This window comes from Pseudozyma hubeiensis (genome assembly GCF_000403515.1).
Source record: "Pseudozyma hubeiensis SY62 DNA, scaffold: PHS6, whole genome shotgun sequence".
NCBI classification, from domain to species: Eukaryota; Fungi; Basidiomycota; class Ustilaginomycetes; order Ustilaginales; family Ustilaginaceae; genus Pseudozyma; species Pseudozyma hubeiensis.
The window spans coordinates 86,808-106,157 of NW_012133788.1; the positions used below are offsets into that span (position 1 = coordinate 86,808).

At 57.2% G+C, this 19,350-nt stretch overlaps 4 protein-coding genes and 1 non-coding gene across 5 annotated transcripts; 2 read left to right on the forward strand and 3 right to left on the reverse strand.

The window, feature by feature from the left end:
* Nucleotides 1-97: 97 nt before the first annotated feature.
* Nucleotides 98-10,150, forward strand: PHSY_000386 (Na/K ATPase alpha 1 subunit; the record flags this gene model as incomplete). The annotated part of the gene is made up of 2 exons (XM_012331027.1): nt 98-5,490; nt 6,679-10,150. 2 exons carry the CDS (start codon nt 98-100, stop codon nt 10,148-10,150), a joined length of 8,865 nt encoding a protein of 2,954 aa, XP_012186417.1.
* PHSY_007526 lies at nt 5,716-5,830 on the reverse strand. Its single transcript, XR_001099825.1, has one exon. It is a non-coding gene; the product is annotated as a 5S ribosomal RNA (ribosomal RNA).
* Nucleotides 10,151-10,254: 104 nt separating the features above from the next.
* Nucleotides 10,255-11,562, reverse strand: PHSY_000387 (potential D-isomer specific 2-hydroxyacid dehydrogenase; the record flags this gene model as incomplete). The annotated part of the gene is made up of 1 exon (XM_012331028.1): nt 10,255-11,562. The coding sequence occupies one exon, from the start codon at nt 11,560-11,562 to the stop codon at nt 10,255-10,257; it is 1,308 nt and encodes a 435-aa protein (XP_012186418.1).
* Nucleotides 11,563-11,901: 339 nt separating this feature from the next.
* On the forward strand, nt 11,902-12,384 carry PHSY_000388 (hypothetical protein; the record flags this gene model as incomplete). The annotated part of the gene is made up of 1 exon (XM_012331029.1): nt 11,902-12,384. The coding sequence occupies one exon, from the start codon at nt 11,902-11,904 to the stop codon at nt 12,382-12,384; it is 483 nt and encodes a 160-aa protein (XP_012186419.1).
* Nucleotides 12,385-15,278: 2,894 nt separating this feature from the next.
* Nucleotides 15,279-19,091, reverse strand: PHSY_000390 (hypothetical protein; the record flags this gene model as incomplete). The annotated part of the gene is made up of 3 exons (XM_012331030.1): nt 15,279-15,326; nt 15,544-16,591; nt 16,681-19,091. 3 exons carry the CDS (start codon nt 19,089-19,091, stop codon nt 15,279-15,281), a joined length of 3,507 nt encoding a protein of 1,168 aa, XP_012186420.1.
* Between the last annotated feature and the right edge of the window lie 259 nt (nt 19,092-19,350).

A 19,350-nucleotide genomic window follows, 5' to 3' on the forward strand; every position in this document is an offset into this window, starting at 1 on the left:
GCGCCCATTGTTGGGGCGCCTCGACTTTGGCTGCAGGAACACCTCTCCCAGACCAAGCTGAGCAGCAGTGAGCTTCAGCTCTCGACTCGTCGGCAGAATGAGCGGAGCACATCCTTTGTGGCCGGACTACGCTCCTCGGCAGCAGCAGCAGCAGCAGCAGCAGCAGCAGCAGGTGACAGCACCAGCAATCTCAGCACCCGCAGCAACGGGACAACCTGCTGGTTCGACGCACCACGCAGGCACCTTCTCATCCGCGTCAGCATTGTCTCCATCGTCTTCTTCCGTCTCCTCCTCTTCCCGGCACATGCCGAACGATGGCAATGCCATTGCGCATGTATCCCAGTCATCACGTACTTTACGTAAGCCAAGTCCCGCCATCTCGCCCTCATTTGCACACGACGCCGCTCGAGATGCGTCGCTAGGTCATGGTGGACGGCGATCCATGCACGGAAGCTTGGACCGCTCTCCTCCGCAAGCAGCGCCCTCGGCTGCATCGCTCGAGTTATCGCATGACGCTAGCTTGCTTCGCTCGGCATCTTCTTTCGCTGTCTCGAGCTCGTCGTCGAAAGCTTCCCGTATACCGGTGCCTTCGCAGCAGCCATTCGGATCACAAAGTGATCACGAGCGCCACTTTTTGACGTCCTCCTCGTCAGCTGTTGGCCCTCCTCCAATCAGCTGTCTTCCAGCCTCGTCCTCTTCTGCCGCTGCGGAAGCTTCGTCAACCAACCTCGCAAACCTTCCATCATCCTCTTCCACTTCGTTCACGCTGGGTCGTGACCTCTTAACGCCGCCGCCGCCGCCGCCGCCGCCTCAGGGCCATCCGTCCGAGCCTTCTACGTCACCTTCAACATTCCCCCTGCCATCTCGACCCAGCTCGAATGCACAATTCTCAAAACTGGCGCCTTCTCAGCATTCTCCTCCGCAGTCCGACATGAGGCACAATATCGCGGCCTTCGAGCCTACACTCCCCCCATCGTCTTTCGCCGCGCGTCGGGATGCCAGCTTTGCGAGGGTCCGGTCTGGCTCCGGCTCCGGCTCCGGCTCCATCTCCGCACAGTCGCGTGCAGTTCCGGCTGGCGACGCTGAAGTCTCGATCGCTGTTCATGTGTGGTGGCCTTCTACCTCCAAGAGCTCTTCCTCCACGCTGGCTAGAGCGCCTCTATTCCGTGATGCCGCCAACGTCAAGCAAAAGATTTCAATGCGAACCTCTTCTTCTCAGGGCCGCACCCCGGAACTCAACCACGACGCCGTGTTCGAGCGCGCTTCGTTCGGATTCCGACACGGCGCACATTCGTGGTTGCGGGAGAAACCGAGCAAAGCTCGTCTCAATGCGCCCTCCTCCTCTGTCGGTCCATTGGGTCAGTGGAAGCGTGCCATCCTACTCTTCCGTGAGAACGGCAGCCTGTCCATCTTCGGAGAAGGCAATGCGCTCACGCACACGTTACAATGCGGTACCCTTACCTCCTCCGACGTGCGGTCTGTTGATGACTCGCTCTTCGGAAGACCTCACGTGCTCTCGATCCGACCCCGACAGCCGCGTCACAGAACCGAGATCTCGATCACCACCCGCAAACAGGAGGCAGCGTTGGAAGAAGAGCGCGCTCGCAGCTCGGAGCCCATCTTTGTGCAATTCAACACTCAGGAGCATTTGCGGTACCTCAAGGCGCTCCTGCTCATCTACGCCATGCCCGAAATCTACGGCTCGGCGGCAACTGTCACTGATGGCGGAACGCATCGCTTCTTTCGACAACTGGACGTGACCATCTCTGACGCCAAAAGCATCACGCCAAAATGGCCTTCAGAGCCCGGTGAGGCCGCTTCGCCTTCTCTGGGCAACCACCCGAGCACGCACTCGCACCTTCCGGCATCGCCCACTAGCACAGCCACCACGAGCGGCTTTACCACGTTTTCCAGCGAGCCAGCCCGCTCCCTCTCGCATCAACTGGCTTCGCTGCGCTCCGATGATCAAGATGACTCGCCTGCATCTGAAGCGTTGACCGAAGACGCCATGTCTGGATCCTCGCGTGCAGGCTCCCGTCCGAGCTCGCGGCCCGGTTCTCGCATGCGCCACAACGCGCAGCCGTCCGTTAGCAGTCTGCGTGCGGACGCCGACAACGATGCCGGGAGCGGTCCGAGCAGGCCTGCCTCGCGCGCTGCTTCGCTGCACGAACATCAGTCGCAAACGGGCGATCAGGTCAACCTCCACAATCAGTCCATGCCAGTTCCTCTAGGTGGTCAGTCTGGTGCGAATCGGTTTGCAGGTATCTCTACTCCGGCGAGCGAGTTCGCCGCTTCCAGCCCTGGGGCACCGAGCTTCATGGCCTCTCGAGCTTCAGCGCAGCAGCGCCGCGATGACAAGGATCGATATGACAAGGCGCGCTTCGATCGCTACTGCCGCATACGCCTGGATGGCGAGCTCGTGGCTCGAACTAGCCTTTCGCGCGCCAACAGCAGCGCCTTTGCCGTCGACAAGTTCAAGCTTCACGATGTCGGCGATGCCAAGTCGCTCATCATCGAAGTGCTTCACCCTACCGAAAAGACCAACACCTCTTTGACCGGCTCACCCTCTCCGACAATCAGCAAGTACATCCTCTTGGGAATTGTCGAGATTCCCATCGAGACACTGCGCAGGAATGAAGACATCGAGGGTCGGTATCCCATCTGGTCGGTCTCCACTTTCCCGTCGCTGTCGCAGCAACAGTCTTCCTCATCTATCGTCGCAGACGAAGATGATGCCAAGCCTGCCACCAGCTTCCATCGCGGCGTGGTGGGCGAGCTGAGCCTATCCGTACGCCTCCATGAGGGCGCTGTGATGCCGCTGAGCATGTACGACGAAGTCTATCGCATGTGCCATCACGACGACATCATTGGAGTGGTTCGCCATCTCGCCACCACTATGCGCGAAGACCTGCTCGTTTCGCAGATCACGCGTATCTGTGCAGCCTCTGGCACCATCGCCTCGCGTATTTCGAGTTTGATCGAGCTTGAGAGCGCCAATTGGGGCGAAAAGATGGAGCCCGAGCTGCTCTTCCGCGCCAACACGCTGCTCTCTCGCTCCGTGGATCACTTTCAGAGACTTCTCGCGCTATCTTGGCTCGATGATTGCCTCGGACCGACGGTGCGCAAGATCTGCTACGATCCTCTTGCACAAGCTCGTCCGGATACGGCAAACTCTACCGGCAGCGCTGGCTCGGCAGCCGACGATAGTCAGTTCGACTTCAGCACTTCGATCCGCTCACCACCCTCGCTTCCGGCCAGCGCCATCGACTCGATCCCAGATGGTCCCATGACGATCAATGCGCTCAGAAAACTGAGCGAATCCATGTGGCAAAACATCTATCGCCAACGTCACAGCTGCCCCCCGGATCTGCGTAGCATTCTCCACCAGATTCGAACCAAGGTCAACGAGCGCTATCGCGGAACCAAGTCGGCTCGGCCAGGCATTCAAGCCGTCGGCTCGTTTGTGTTTCTGCGCCTCTTTTGTGCAGCGCTCAACAGCCCTCAGCTGTACGGTCTCGCGTCCTCTCAGCCGAGCCGCGGCGCATCACGGAAGCTATTGCTGCTCAGCAAAGTGCTTCTTGCTCTCGCAAGCAAGAAGACGGCGTTTGACAAGGACAAGGACTGGGAGCTGGTGCCGCTCAATGATCTGCTGCGGACCTATTCGTCCGCCTTCGACGATTACATCAGCGTCATCTCGACCGAACCTCCTACATCCGCGCCAACGCAATGGCTCGGCATCCGCATCGACGGCGACGTTGACCTGCAGGCTGCAGCGCTGCGTAGATCAAGCTCGTTGTCCAAATTGCATCGCGAATCGATCCCGCGCGCTCCCTACATGCTCGATCAGCCGCAGGCACTGGCATCCTTTGTCAGTTTTGTGGCCGATTCGGCGCCAGATCGCGAGCAGGCGGATTTGAGCTACGGCGCGGGGGCCGCTATGATCGGCGGAAGCAACAGCGAGCAGGCCGAAGCTGACAGGATCAAGCAAAAGGCGGCAGAGTTTGTGCAGGTCTGCTGTCGGATCGAGGAGGCGGCAGGCATGCGCATCGAGCAGGCGGGCTACGATCCTCGTCCCATTCCGTGGGAGCGACTGCAGAGAACGGAAGTGTCGCAACGTTACGGCGAAGGTGGAAGCTCCCCGGCCTTTGAGCCGTCATCGGCTTATGCTAGTCAGAGCCGTGCATCGGCTGGATCCCTCTCATCATCGACGGCAACTCTCGGCACTGTGAGAAAGATGGGAAATGACTCGAGAGATACCGGCGATTCTTCTCCAAGTTCTGGTTTGGGTCGCCATCGCAGCCGCAGAGCCACGGTCGGCACTGCCAATGCGCGACCAAGGATGAGCGACTCGATGAAAGGTCATGACAGCACGCTCGATCGCGCAGGCGCGAATCCGGATGGCGGATCACCGAAGAGCGCTCGCAGGAAGAGCGTTGGTGTAGCTGCTCGATCTGGGCTCAAGACAACGCAGATCTCGACGGATACGCACAAGCCAGGGACCGTGAACGATAGCTCTGGAACCGGAAGGAGGACGATCGAGAAGGAACATACCGGCAGCAGCGCGGCGCGGCAGGCGCCAGCCGTTTGGGGCACAAAATTGCATCACCGCAGCGCATTTGCGAGATTGCGGAACGAGGAGGATGAGCACGGCTCGGATGATGAGCTTCGCCAGGCATATCGCACGCTGCGCGCAGAAGAGGAGGGTGTTGCCGTCGGTGCATCACGGTCAGCGGAGCCTGCTGGAAAAGCTACTGCGGAGACCGCAACGGTAGGAACGCAGCGAGCCATGTCGCCACTGGCAGGCGATGCGACGGGATCTGGACGCAGCTTGCAGACGACGGTAGCGCTGCTCGAGGCGGACGACGGTTCGACGTTTGTGCCGGTCCATGCTGTGCGCGCGGCGAGACCTGACATTGGACCAGAAATGCCGCTTCCTAGAGATGCGGACCAGCCCAGTGAGCAAGCACGCTCACACGCACGACAAGCGAGGCCAATCACGTCGCATGCTGCTGCTGCCCCGTCGACGGTGCAAGCAACACCTGAAGGTAGTCTTGCTGCCCAGCCCAAGCCAGCTTCGTCGCTGCCTGTAGCATCATTGGACCCGCGCGGATCGTCCACTGGCGATGGAAGTGAGGCTAGGAATGGCCTGACGATGGGAAGGGAGGCCGCAAGCGAGGCAGACACGAATCGAAGGCATTCCTTGGGTCAGACGGGAGCGGTGGCACGCAACTACTCGCTTCCACGGCCTGCAGCCGAACGAAAGGGTGTGCCGAGCCACGAGCATCAGGATCGTGAGAGCTCAGACGGGTTCGAGTTGGCAATCGAGGATGCCTATGCACAAACCAGAGCGTCTCTGCCGCCATCGGCCTCGATGCCTGTGTTCATGGGACAGCCAGTATCATCATCGTCAGCAGGAGGAGCAGCGGGCATGGCAAGATATGGCGACGACGCTAGCCACGGCGTCGATATGGCGGCGGCAAAGAAGAAGAGGTGGTGGAAGCCTTAATAGCATTTCGCTCTTTCCAATCAAATATTACTGTACGAGTCGCTAATTTACAATCCTTTCAATCTGGCTATTCTAAAGAAGGATGCTTGTTGGTTGAGATGCGGTCTTCAATTGAGTCTCGGCGAGATGAAGGTTTGGTATATTGCCGCGAAAAGGTCCAGCGAATCTCGTATCAAGAAACGTAATTGAAAAAAAGGCAAAAGGAAAAAGAACTGCAGCACCTAGGATTCCCGCGTGGTCCCCCACCGCAGTACTGACTAGGCGGTAAGTTGCTTAACTTCGCAGATCGGACGGGATGCGGTGTTTTCAACTTCCTGTGGCCGCAGATGTTCAGCAACGAACTAGTTGCATATACAACCCACTCAGTACTATTGAAAGCTAAAACATTTGCGCCTACATGGACGCATTGTCGCGCCAAGCAACACAGTTTCTTGACGCCTGGGTGAAGTCACAATGAATACGGGCACAGAAAACCCCCAGGATCATAAGCACTGGGTCGAATCGGGCACATCAGATTCGCGGTGCTGTCGGCGTCCTGAGGCGTGAGCACCAGGAACCAAAGGCAAAGTTGAACAGCTTTGGTTATCAAGAAATTGGCGCTTCGGACCAGAACGTGGGTCAAGGGTCTGGAATCTAGACCGGCGGCTCGTGCAGCTAAAGACGCTTTCTTGACAGCAGCTCCACCGCGTCCTGAGACCAAACCCTAATCCCTCTTCAACAGCCTTTCACCGCCTCAAAACACCCCTCGACCCACTTGAGAGCGTCTTTTCATGCTGCATTCTGCCGATCCCATCTTGCAACGTGCGCGCTTTCCTGTGCTCGGCCAACTTTGATTGTCCTCCTCCTTTCCCGTCTGAGGGCTTTGTGCGAGCTGCGCTAGCGATTATTGTGCTTCTACGTACCTGAAGCTCCCTTTCCGGCGTTGGCCTCTTGGTCAGCCAATGCTGATAATGCGTTCATTTCGTATGTCAATCGATGTCCCTATGCTAGCGCCAAGCTGCGCCCGGTACCCTTGCACAGCTTCTGGTTCATGCGAGAGCCCCTTTCGTTCATGCTGTTCCGTTCATTCTCGCCCTTGCACCCACACAGCCCGTATATGAAATCTGAGACCGGTGCCGAGGAGCCACCTAAGTTATAAAGTACAGATCCCTCTCTCGCCCTCCTCTTTCCAGCTCCCTCCTGCGATCTCTCCTGCTCGACACTATACCACCACGACTTCGCAGCCGTCGTACGACTGCAATTTCCCTAGTCATGGCGCCACTCACGCGCTCCAATAGCAGCGGAGACTCGTTCTCCGAGAAGCGAGATGTGGAAAGCGGCGCCCAGCCTGCTGCTGCCAGCGCCACCTCCAAGAAGCTGGGACCTTCATTGAGCTTTGGCGCCAACCTCTCCAACCTTCGATCTCGCACCACACGTTTCGACGAACCTTCGAACGAACAGCGTCGATTGGAACGCACCCATTCCATCGCCGCTTCTCTTCGCGGTCCCTCGCGTATCGACCCGTCCGCCAAAGTTCCCGTCGAATTCCGCACGCTCTCCATCCAGCTCTCCCAAGGCGGGCTTGCGGACGACTCCAAGAAGCACAAATCCGACAAGCGCGCCGTCAAGGAGCTCAACGACCTCGACTGGCACAGGATCAGCGTGGATGAGGTGCTCTCGCGCACATCCACCTCCGCCACCGCCGGTCTCGACAACGATCAGATCGAGCGCAGACTCAAACAGCACGGCAAGAATGTCATGTCCAAGCCACCCAAGCGTTTGCTGCAAAAGTGTTTCGGTTACGTCTTTGGTGGATTTGGAACGCTTCTCATCGGCTGCTCGATCCTGGCGTTCATTGCGTGGAAGCCACTGGGCAACCCAAATCCTCAAACGTCCAACCTCGCCCTCGCTGTCGTGTTGCTAGTGGTAGTGGTCATCCAAGCGGTCTTCAATGCGTGGCAGGATTTCTCCACTTCGCGAATCATGGATTCCATCGCAGGCATGCTCCCCGACGCAGTTACTGCCATTCGAAACGGTTCCCACAGCAGTATCGAAGCTCCGGATCTCGTGGTGGGAGACGTCGTGGTCGTTTCGTTGGGAAACAAGATCGCTGCCGATTTGCGGTTGATCTCTTGCCACGAGGCAAGGTTCGATCGATCCGTGGTCACAGGTGAAGCCGAGCCTATCGCAGGAGCCGTCGACCTGACCGACGAGAACTACCTCGAGACGCGAAACATCGCTCTCGCAGGCACAAGTTGCGTCTCGGGCTCCGCTATCGGTGTCGTCGTCGCCACGGGTGATAACACGGTCTTCGGAAGGATCGCCGCCATGACGAACCGACCCAAGGCCGGTCTCACGACGCTGGAGCGAGAAGTGCGATACTTTGTGCTCACCATCGCTGCCATCGCCGTCGCCCTAGCGGTGATCTGCATCATCATCTGGGGTGCTTACCTCCGACCCAAACATCCCGATTTCATGTCGGTCTCCCAACTCCTCGTCAACGTCGTCTCGATTCTCGTCGCATTCCTCCCCGAAGGCATGCCCGTAGCGGTCACCCTGTCGCTCACTGTCATCGCGCAAAAGATGAGCAAAGCAAAGATCCTCTGCAAGCAGCTCTCCACCTGCGAAACCCTCGGTGCCGTCTCGGTGCTCTGCTCGGACAAGACCGGTACGCTCACCTCGAACAACATGACCGCCACCAGCGTCGGTGTCGTCGGGTTCGAATCCACCCCTGCGGATGCACACGATCACGTTGCCGGAGCAGCTGGACCGGTGGGCCACGCATTCGAACAGGTGCAGTTCGTCGCTGCGCTCTGCAACGCTGCCGTCTTTGATGCTGCCACCATGTCGTTGCCAGTGGGCGAGAGGAAGATCTTTGGCGATGCAACCGATTCGGCGGTCTTGAGGATGGCTGAACAAATCCGCTCGGTGCAAGAGACGTCAAAACCGTGGGACACCGAGTACAGATTGAACTTCAACTCGAAGAACAAGTTTATGCTTCAGCTCGTGGGACTTCGATCTGAAGCTCAGGAGGATTCTGCAGCTGCGCAGAAGCTTGTCTCTTCTGCCATGTCGAACGGAGAAGCTTCGACCTTTGACGCGAAGGAGGACAAGATTCTGCTTGCAAAAGGTGGTCCTGATGTGTTGCTCAAAAGAGCAACGTCGGCGTTGGATGCGGCGGGAGAGGTCGTACCTCTGACAGACCAGGTTCGAGGATCGATCGAAGCCATGCAGTCGCTTTGGAGTTCGCGCGGTCAACGAGTTCTCCTACTTGCGCGCAAGATCATCCCAGCTTCCGCATTGGATACCTCGATTCTCATCGAAGATGCCGTCATGGCCGCCAATGTGGATCTCACCGTTGTCGGCCTAGTCGGCATTGTCGATCCACCACGCCCGGAAATCCCATCCGTCGTCTCTACGTGTCGCGGCGCCGGTATCCGCTTCTTCATGGTCACCGGAGACTTTGAGCTCACGGCAACCGCCATCGCACGTCAATGCGGCATCATCACGACCTCCACCCTCTACCGTGCCGACAACATGCACTCCGTGCAACTCCCCGTCTACGACACCCATGCAGACAACTCCGATCGCACGCCGCACGCCCTCTCGCTCACCGGTGCCGACTTGATCAAGCTCGAACCCAGCGATTGGGAGCAGATCTGTCGATTCGACGAAATCGTCTTCTCCCGCACCACGCCCGAACACAAACTTCGAATCGTCAAGGAGTTCCAACAGCGAGGCGAATGCGTCGGCATGACCGGAGACGGTGTCAACGATGCTCCCAGTCTCAAGCAGGCCGACATCGGTATCGCAATGGGTGGTGGATCCGCCGTTGCGATGGAAGCGGCGGACATGGTCCTGTTGGAAAACTTCTCGGCCATCGTCGATGCTTTGCTTTACGGCCGACTGGTTTTCGTCAACCTCAAGAAGACGGTCGGATACCTGTTGCCCGCAGGATCGTTCGCGGAGCTTTGGGCAGTGCTGCTTTCGTTCTTCTTCGGTCTACCGCAGGCGTTGAGCAACCTCCAGATGATCTTTGTCTGCATCGGTACGGATGGCATTTCGTCCCTCTGCCTGGTCCACGAACAACCGGAAGCCGAGCTGCTGAAGCGTAAACCGAGGAATGTCAAAACGGATCGTTTGGCCGATTGGAAGCTCCTCCTTCACGCATACCTCTTCGTCGGTGTACCGTTGACACTCACTTCGTCGGCGATGGCATTCTGGTACATGCAACGCAACGGAGTACCTTTTTCGGACATGTGGTTGAAGTACGGCGGTGGTCGTGTCCAAACCATGGATCCGGCTAGGTTCAACGAGGTGCTGAACAGGGCCAACGCCGTCTACTTCTTCAACCTGGTCATCCAACAATGGTTCAACCTGCTCGGATGGAGGACGCAGACCCGATCGATCCTGCAGCAGCTTCCCGTGGGCAAGAAGTCGACGCAGAACCTGTACCTGTTCCCAGCCATGGCGGTGTCGCTGTTGATCGCGGTGTTTTTGAGTTACATCGGGGCGTTCCAGAGGGTGTTCTTGACCAGAGGTGTCAACGTGGAGCACTACTTTTTGCCGATCGCGTTCGGTGTGGGGATGCTGGCGTTGGAAGAGACGAGAAAGCTGGTGGTGAGGACTTGGCCGAAGGGAGTGCTTGCTAAGCTAGCGTGGTGATGCTGGGCTCTGGCGTACACCGATTCGGTATAGACTGCTACATCTGTAAGATCCTATTCACTCTGACGTTGTTGATGCCAATGATAATCTTCGAACGCATCTTTCTATTCGGCAAAGTGTGTCCAAGCACGTTGCTCTATCAAGGTCGCCTTATCCCCCAGTAGGTCGTTGTCGAATCCTAATGACACAAGAATGTTCCTCGCCGTCACATCGGCCATCATCTTTCTTGTGTCGACCACGGTCGATGCTGTGTGAGGCAAGATCATGACCCTATCTCTGAGGTCTTCAGCCAGCAAAGGATGACTGGAATCGACGTTCGGCTCGCCCTGAATGACATCCAGCAGTGCCGCTGCGATCTTGTTCTCCCTTAATGCTTTTTCTAGATCCTCATTGACGACGACTGTGCCTCGTGCAACGTTGATCAATACGGCTGTGGACTTCATCCTGTCGAAAACGGTCGAGTTGATCGTTGCGTTCGTCGAGGCGTTCCCTGGGCACAGCACGATCAAGATGTCCGACTGTGCTGCCAATTGGAGCAGATCTGGTTCGTTGACGATTTGTGTCTGAGGGTAAAAGCTTTCCCGCAGCGAGTGAAGACGTGGAAACGATTCCGCTGCGAAGGGCTTGCTTCTCGAGGTGGTATATGCGATCTTTTTGACGTCGAAACTGAGCAACTTTTCCGCTGTCTTCTGAGCGATTCTCCCGAAACCATAAAACCCGACCGTTTTGCCCGCCGGACTAAATCCACAATGCATGGTCGGATCACGCAACACGTCTCGCAGCGATGCCGCAAACTTGCCCTCCATCACCAGCGACAGCAGGTGATCGATGCGACGGCAGTAATGGAGCAGCATCGCGATGGTGTATTCGGCGATCGAGTCGTCTCCGATATACGGTGTATAGCCGACTCGTATCCCCGCATCGTGACAGGCAGCTCGATCGACTGCGTCGGTGCCGACGCTGTACGTCGAGACCACTTTGAGCCGATCGCCCGCCGCGGCAATCTGCTCTGCACCGAAACGCCCTGCTACCGGCCACGTGATGGCGGCATCTGCTCCAGGTAGGTGTGTGAGGAACCACTCGTGCAGTTCAGAGAAGGTGAGCCCGGGCGGGGGGCTGATCAGGTTGACCCGATTTCCCCGCACAAAGTCTTGGAGGATGGGAGATGGGAGATGCTCGAACAGGGACACGATCTTGGGAACCACGGCGGCTGTACCTGAGTCAGTGTTTGCGCCCCCGCCGGATGCAGATGCTGGCGTCGCCATGTGTTCGACGGATGTGGGGTCGAGGAGAAAGTAGATTTGCTCAGTGAGATGATTGTTCTTGCAGACAATGCACACGAGCTGCTGCCGCCCACACAAGAGTGAGTGAACACCTGTCTCAGCCTTTTGACAGCTCCGCGGCGGTGTCATCTCGGCTAGAAATCCGGTGTCTCAAAGGCACAAATCGGCTGAAACTCGAGTGTTACGTCGTTAGTACGGATAAGGATTACATTTCAAACCCATTTCGGCGTGTTAGACTTTCTTTACGCGATGCTCCAACCTGGAGCAACGCTTCTTGTGGCAGTGGCTGTGGCTGTCGACGACCTCGTCCAGACAACCGGCACCGCCTCTACGGGCTGATTCGAAGGTCGTGGGCGCAAGTCATATTCTGCGACACTTGGTCGCCTGATCTCGGATGCCGGTTGCTAAGGCAGAGCTTCAACAACTTTGCTCGAATGCCGGACAGCTGGCAGTAGACTGCGCGCAGCAATGCGGAGAGAGAGACGACGTTTCATAAGTTTCAATCACCGCTACGCTGCGCCGACACATTTGAAGCCACGCGAAAGCGTGTCTGGTTACGAACGGACAAATGCCTCGCGTCGAGAGGCTGCATCGATCACAGAAGTGCTCAGCAGCATTCGCTGGGAAACCAAAGGGGAAGCTTTATCAAGGAAAGCAGTCGCAAAGTTCATCGATCGATCAAAGGGACGACACACGCACAAAGTACGCAGAAGGAGTTTGCGACCCGAAAGACGGCAGACGGCACGTCCGTTGGCAGTGCTTGACAAGCTCGGAGATGACAGCGGGACCGGTGGGAAAATTCATCGAGACACAAAGGAACCAAAGCGACGGAAATTTCGGAGTGGAAATGCGCCAAGTTGGCCAAGCACCGCGTCTGGCGACTCCCATGCAGGATGGTCCCCCGAACGCGTGCGCTGTCACGCAGCCACCCGATATGCCCTCCGTGCTTAAGAAGATGGCAGGACGATCGCGATGCGGTTCCGACTTACTCCTGGCGCTCCTGCTTCACGATGCAACTCGACCTCAATATACTGCTGCAATGCGATCGTGAATCCGCATGCTTGCCAAGAACAGCCAGAGGAACGGGCAAAGCTTGGAACGGGCGATGCGCAGCTGGCAAACAAAAGAGCGTGCGTGTCGTGTGGAAACTGGCAGGTCGGCAAAGAGGTGCAGAGAAACCGTGCATGCATTCGATTGATGCTCTGCCAGCAAAGTGCCTCTCTCCTTCGACCACGCGGCACATTCGCAGAGACTCTCTGTAGGTGTACCGCCCCTTTTTTGACAGCCGAAATCGAAATCTAGCTCCCTGTCGGCCCTCCTCACTGCTGGAACGCTGTCGCACACATCACACAGCCAACATCGATCCCGGTCGACCGATTTGCGCCCTTTCTGGCTTCTTCCTTGCTCGGCGAACTCTGCAATCCAGCGTGGTCGAGACGCAAGCCAAGACTACCATGACCGTGACCTCTCTCACGTCGGCGGTGCTGTCCGATTCGGAGGGTTGCAGCTTTCTCTTTCTCTTGCACCCCTCGAATCAGTCGCATAGGCGGCTGTTCCGGTTGTCGTCAATTGGCCTGGCCATCCGACACAGCAGAGGGTAGTGCAGCGGAGCAGCCGAATGCCAAGACAATCCAGCAGCAGTGTACAGTGCGATGCAGAAAATGTGTCGAGCAATCTGAATGGCATACAGTGTAGCTGGTGAGACCTTTTTCGCGAGTCGGGGCGTAGCACTTCTGAATCACGTTGGTCGTGTGTGACTTAGCCGCCAAGAAGCGCAGACCGGATTCCTCGCTGTGAACTGTACACCACATTCCCCGTTCTTATGGTCGTCACTTGCTCCTCCTCCTTCCCTTTCCTTTCCTCCTCATCCTCATCCTTTTCTCCCTCCGGTTCTACGTGTGTACCTTTGAATCTCCTGTTCGACGAGCTGGTTCTCGCTTCACTTCCATCTCCTCTCCATCCATCTTGCAACCCATCCATCCCCGACTCGTTTGCTGCTGTAGCATACCATCTCCCCTCGAACACTCTTGCGCTTCGGTTGACCCGAAACACATCAGCTCTCACCTCGTTTGTCATTTGATCAAGCCGGTCTCGATCTCTTGTCTCGCTCCCTCGCTCTATCTCCTTCTGCTCTTTTAGATCCATCTCTCCATCCTCTTCTCTCTCTTTCTCTCCATCAACCAACACCACCATGAAGTACCTCTCTGCTCTCGCTTTGGCTTTCGCCGCTTCTCTGACCATCGTCTCGGCCACTCCCGAGCCGATGATGCTCGCCGTTTCTCCTGGTCAGGGCCGATCCAGCCGTGGTGTTCGATCCGTGATCACTGGCCACAAGATTCGATCCCACACCCACCACTCGCGTAGGCAGCAGCACCACGACGACGACCTCGTCGCCCTCGATCGTCGCTTCAACAACGCCACCTTGAACGCTGACGAGGAGGAGGTCGCCGCCATCGCAGCTTCGCACCAGAAGCGCAAGAACACCTGCACGCCCAAGAAGGCCGCCGCCTCTGCTCAAAACTACGCAAAGGGTAGTGGCTCCAGCTCCAGCTCCAGCTCGGCTTCCGGCTCTGCATCAGCAGCTGGTTCCAGCTCCAGCGCCAGCTCTAGCTCCAGCTCCAGCTCGAACTCCAACTCCAATTCGGGCTCCTCTTCATCCTCATCCTCATCCTCATCCTCATCCTCGTCATCGTCGTCGTCGTCATCATCCGGCTCCTCGAGCTCCAAGCCCTCCACCTCAAACTGGAAGCTCGTCAAGTCGTACGCTGGCAGCTCGTTCTTTGACGACATGGACTTTTACACCAACGCTGACCCCACTCACGGCTCCATCACCTACCTCGACCAAGGTTCGGCTCAGAACAAGGGTCTCATCTCCACCAGCAACGGCAAGGCAACCATGAAGATCTCGGCCGGCAACGGTTGGGCCCAATCGGTGCGCATCAACACCAAGGACTCGTTCACCACCGGTATCTTCATCCTCGACGCCGAGCACATGCCCGTAGGCTGCGGTGTCTGGCCCGCCTGGTGGTCCACCCCCACCAACCCCAACGGCGGCTGGCCCAACGGAGGCGAGATCGACATTATCGAAGGCGTCAACGACTACTCGTACAATACCTACTCGATCCATACCACGGGAGGATGCACCGTACCGGCCAAGCCCAACATGTCGGGCAAGTTCACGCTCCAGAACAACCTCGCCACCAACTGTGCCTCGGACGCCACTGACAACAAGGGCTGCGGTGTCACCTCTACCAAGGGAGGCGACTTTGGCACCTCGTACAACAAGAACGGAGGCGGTGTTCACGCCATGTACTGGTCCGAGTCCGACGGCATCTCCACCTACTTCTTCCCCAAGGGCTCGGTACCCGACGACATCAGCTCTGGCTCCCCAGACCCGTCCAACTGGGGTCAGCCTCAAGCACACTGGCCCGCATCGCAGTGCAACATTGGCAACTACTTTTACAACCACGTCGTCGTCTTCACCAACACCATGTGCGGTGATTGGGCCGGCTCGGGCGATGTGTGGTACAACGCCATGAACGGACAGTCGCAGTCATGCAGCGCCAAGACCGGTTCCAGTTCCTGCCAGGCCTACTTGAGCAGCAACCCGGACATGAGCGAGGCCTACTGGACTATCAATTCGCTCAAGATCTACCAGACTTCTCGTCGTTCCTAAGATACTCGGTCCGAGCTTCTGTCCGGTACAGAGCCTGACCTTGATCTTTGGGGCTACATATAGGTATTGGCATGTTACGCACAATGTACACACTGTCACCATCTTCATTTCTGCCATGTAGGCCCACTTCTGTTTCGTCTCTGCGAGACGACATCGCGGGCTCTCTTGCTCACATCATTTGCTGTTCGTCATCGTCATCGAAGGGACTGGTTTCCCTCTGACTGATCACGTAAAATCACATCATGCATCACCAACTTCCGAGGCTCTCGTCTGTCTGTTCTCGGTGAAGAGTTGTGCATTGCAACGAGAGATGATGAGAGACGTGACTCTGTCGAAAATTCCACCCTCCATCATGGTCCCGCTCCGTCAGACGCCCATTGAACCCGCCACACGCCCCACCAATTACCTCTTTCCCAACCGCCTGCTTCCCTCACCACCTCGACTTCCTCCACCTTGCCATCACGTCGATGCACTGCAGGCATCGTCCTCGCTGCATCTTCGACCAGAGCTTCGAGCTCGCCGGAACGGAACATGTGGTAGTACCTGTTGTACACTGGTCTCGCACTGTCCTCCTCTGGCTTCTCCGCGTGCTCTGCCTGTCCTGCATCGGGGGTGATGTTCAAGCCTGACATTCCCTCTTCGATGGCCTGGTCCTTCTTCCTACCCTTGCCGCTTTTGCGTTCTTTCGGTTTCTTCTTGGCATTTGCCGTCGTCAACACCCATGGAACGAGTACGTCCTGATCATCAGTCACCTTTGCGTCCGCTTCCGTACCAAGCACGTTCTGCAACCCACTGTAGGATACCAAACGATCCTTGCTCTTTTCATGATTCGGATCGTGAATCTCTCGCTTCTCACCAAGCGATTTCGGATCGTCGGCTTGAAACTGTCGTTTGCCTTCATCTTTCTGCTCGAGAGCCCAGACGAAGATCATGAACCTTCCACTGCCCACCCCGCCTTCCATGCGAGGATCTTGATCCGTCGAGACGACGGATGGATGCAGAGTCGTGACAGAGTACACGGGTGCGATGAGTCGAATCATCTCCTGCACAGAAGCACGTCTTCGCTCCCACGTGGAAAAGTGGTGGATGGTGGCGATGCTGATGGCGTAATCGAAGAGAGCGCTGCGCAGCGATGAGCGGATCGCATCCCCCACAGCCACCTCTTGACGTCGCCCGGCGACGCTGGATAGGGATTTGGTGGCATCATCGTTCGAGGTCGTGCCGAAGTTGTGTTGCGCCAGACTGATCAGGTTGGACGAACGATCAACGCCGATCGTCAATAAGCTGTCCTGACGCTTCGAATCCGAGTCGGTCGCCGCGGATGGAAGAGCGAGCGTCGATCGGATCGGTAGGTACTTGCCATTCCCACAACCGAGATCTGCGCCTAGGCTGCCCTGAGGTATCGTGTTGAGGAAGGCGGGTATCAAAGGCCAAGGCTTGTAACGCGTGTTGGAGAAGTGGGGTGCGATCGTTTCGTAGATCCTGTTGGTACGACGTGGGAAGTAGAATGGAGTCAGCGCACGCTCGGTGGGGCCTTCTGGGTCGTCCGCGCTGGAAGGCTACGCACTTACGCATGTACATTTTGCTGCTCGTAGGAAAGCGCATCGAACTTCGCGGAGGCTGCCGATGGCTTCTTCAGTTGCAAGCCGAGCTGCTTTTCAGCCCAGTCGATGATACCGATCACCACGTCCTCGAGCGACTCGAAATCGACGAGCTTGGCAACGATCGACTGCGCTTCTGACGAAGAGTTGTCGAGGTGAACCTCGTTGCTTCCGGTGCTTGCCGACGCTTCCGACCTCGCCACGGCAGATAGCAACCAGCCGAGCTCGGAGGAGGTCTTGGATGGCGAAATGCAGGCATCAAATGTCACTGTCGCGCCAGCATCCGAAATCACGCGGAAGGCGAGTTGCAGGCTGAGATTTCGTTGCGCTTCGTCGATCGCGCCCTGAACTGGAGTTCGGAACGCGATTGTGACGGCGATCTTCCCAGAATCTTCGCTTCCGGCTGACGCGAGAAGGTCGTCCAGTGAGACATCATCCGCTTGGTCCTGACTGCTACCTGCGAATTCTGCAGCGCTCTCACTCGAAGCAATGGCCGAATGCATAAGCTCAGTCACCTTGACTTCATCTCGCAGCACTTCGATGGCAGCAAAGAGTCTGGTCAAAGGCGAAGCACTAGCCTGGGATGCACTACCATCGTCCATGGCATCTGGCGACGACAATGGAGCACTCAGAAGCGGGAGTGTGTCAATGACCAGCCCTTGGGACTGGGTGCTGCGAACGCTCTCAACTGTCTGTGCAAGTGTAAAAGTGCATCTCGTTGACCTGCGTGCGTTCTCTTCGGGCTGTGAAGGACGGCGAGACCAAGACGAAGCGAGAACGTCTTCGAACCAGGTTGCACTCGTGGAGTCTCCGCCTGGGGCGACGGGGTTGGTGTTGTGAGGCGAAAGGTGCTTGAGGTTGCAGATGAAGGCGAGCTTGGCAGCTGTGGGCCTCGTGACGATGGCAGGAGGCGATAACCGGACCACGAAGTGCAAAGGGATGCGCTTCTCGGGATTTGCCGCAGACGGAACAGAGCCGAGAGAATTTAAGCGATCGGAGGCGGCGTACGAGGTCAATATATCGTGTGCTGATTGAGACAGTGGGAACGAAGGTGTTTGCGTATCCGTAGCAACCTGATCAGCGACGGGCAAGTCTAGGGCCTGTATCCCAAGCGACAAGGTGTAATCCTGTTGCGAAGTGGGATCGTGCGCGTAGATGCATTGCAGGAATGGTGTCTTCCCGTGCAGCTTGTGATGTCCGTGACCACGATCGAGCAAGGCCGCTGCCGAGATTGAGGACGATGCTTCGGCGTCAGCTACACGCACAGCAGCAGAGCAAAGATCTTGCATAGCCGCAAACAGATCCGTCGACCTGGACTCTGACGACGCAGCTTGACTCGCCGCAGCCTCGAGATCATCCAAGAGCAACAAATCCTTGAGGTTGTCGGTCCAGTTGGTCAGAGCTCGAGCGACGTCGATTCTGCCTTGTTGAGGCGAGTCTGAACTGGCCGAGCCAAACAGATGATCGGCGATGAGCTGAACATCACGCTCCAGGATAGCACCTAGACGAGGGTCGCGAGCTTGATGTGAATCGGCAGAGTCGTTCGCGTAAGAGATCTTCAACTTTGCCTTTGGACTCAGCCCTCGAGCCTCTCCTATGTTGAGGATGTGCAGCTCGATGTCAATGACAAGAATCTTGGCTCCCAATGTAAGTGAGTGCGTTGGAGTGCTGCTAGATGTCGAGTCGGACCGCACTTCAGCCGCTTCCGAGGAAGGCTCTGAAAATGTTTCAAGGCCTAGTGCTTTGGCCGCGTTCTCGAGTGTTTGGCACAAAGCGGCGAGCGTCTCAACAGCACAGGTCCAGCTGGAGACAGACTTGTCGGAGGATCCAGTACGGAACACGCCCGCTTGGAGCTGTGGTGGGAAAGGTGCTGAAGTTGCTGTGTAACTCGCTGCATCCTTCCAATCGGCTTTGGCTGTCTTGATCGGAGCGACCGAATGCGCCAGGGCAGCGGTATGTGTCGACGTCTCGGTGAGCAACGAGATGTAGCGGCGCATCTGATTTGCTATACTGGCATCGGCAGAATTCTGTGTCGACGGTGGCTGTGGCTGCAGAGCGGGATTGGTTGCGGCAAATTGTGATACGGAATGTCGGATCTGAGCGATGAGCTGACGATATTGATCGCGCGACAGTCTTCCATCTGCGCTTGACGCCGAGTAGATTGATTGCAGGGACGAGTTGAGCGGATGCAGCTGTGCTGTATTCTCTGATTGATGATGCAAGCTGTCCTTGGCGCCATACAGGGGATTAAAGAGCGCGATTGTCGGCCCTTCCGCACCGGGAGCAGCTGTTGATGACCCGTTCGGAAGCGCCGAAGTTGATGCTTCGGCTGCTCCGTCGGCTGTCAATGGCACGCTATCTGTCGTTGCTTCTGAGGCCATTTCTGCGGTATGGACCACGAGATGGCTCGCAAAGACGATCTTTGGCGGAAAGGATGGCAGATGCGGGGAGAGTACTCTGCGGAATCGTGAATCTTCCTGTGCATTACGACCTTTGCAGACTCTCAACCTTTTTCTTTGCTGTGCGTCCGATTTCCGAACTGCTTTGAGCGCGGTGTCTCGCGTCCGTGCGGTGACACTTGCCGAGTCGCCTGTACGAGAACAACACTCACGCTCACACTCACACATCAGCCTGGATCAC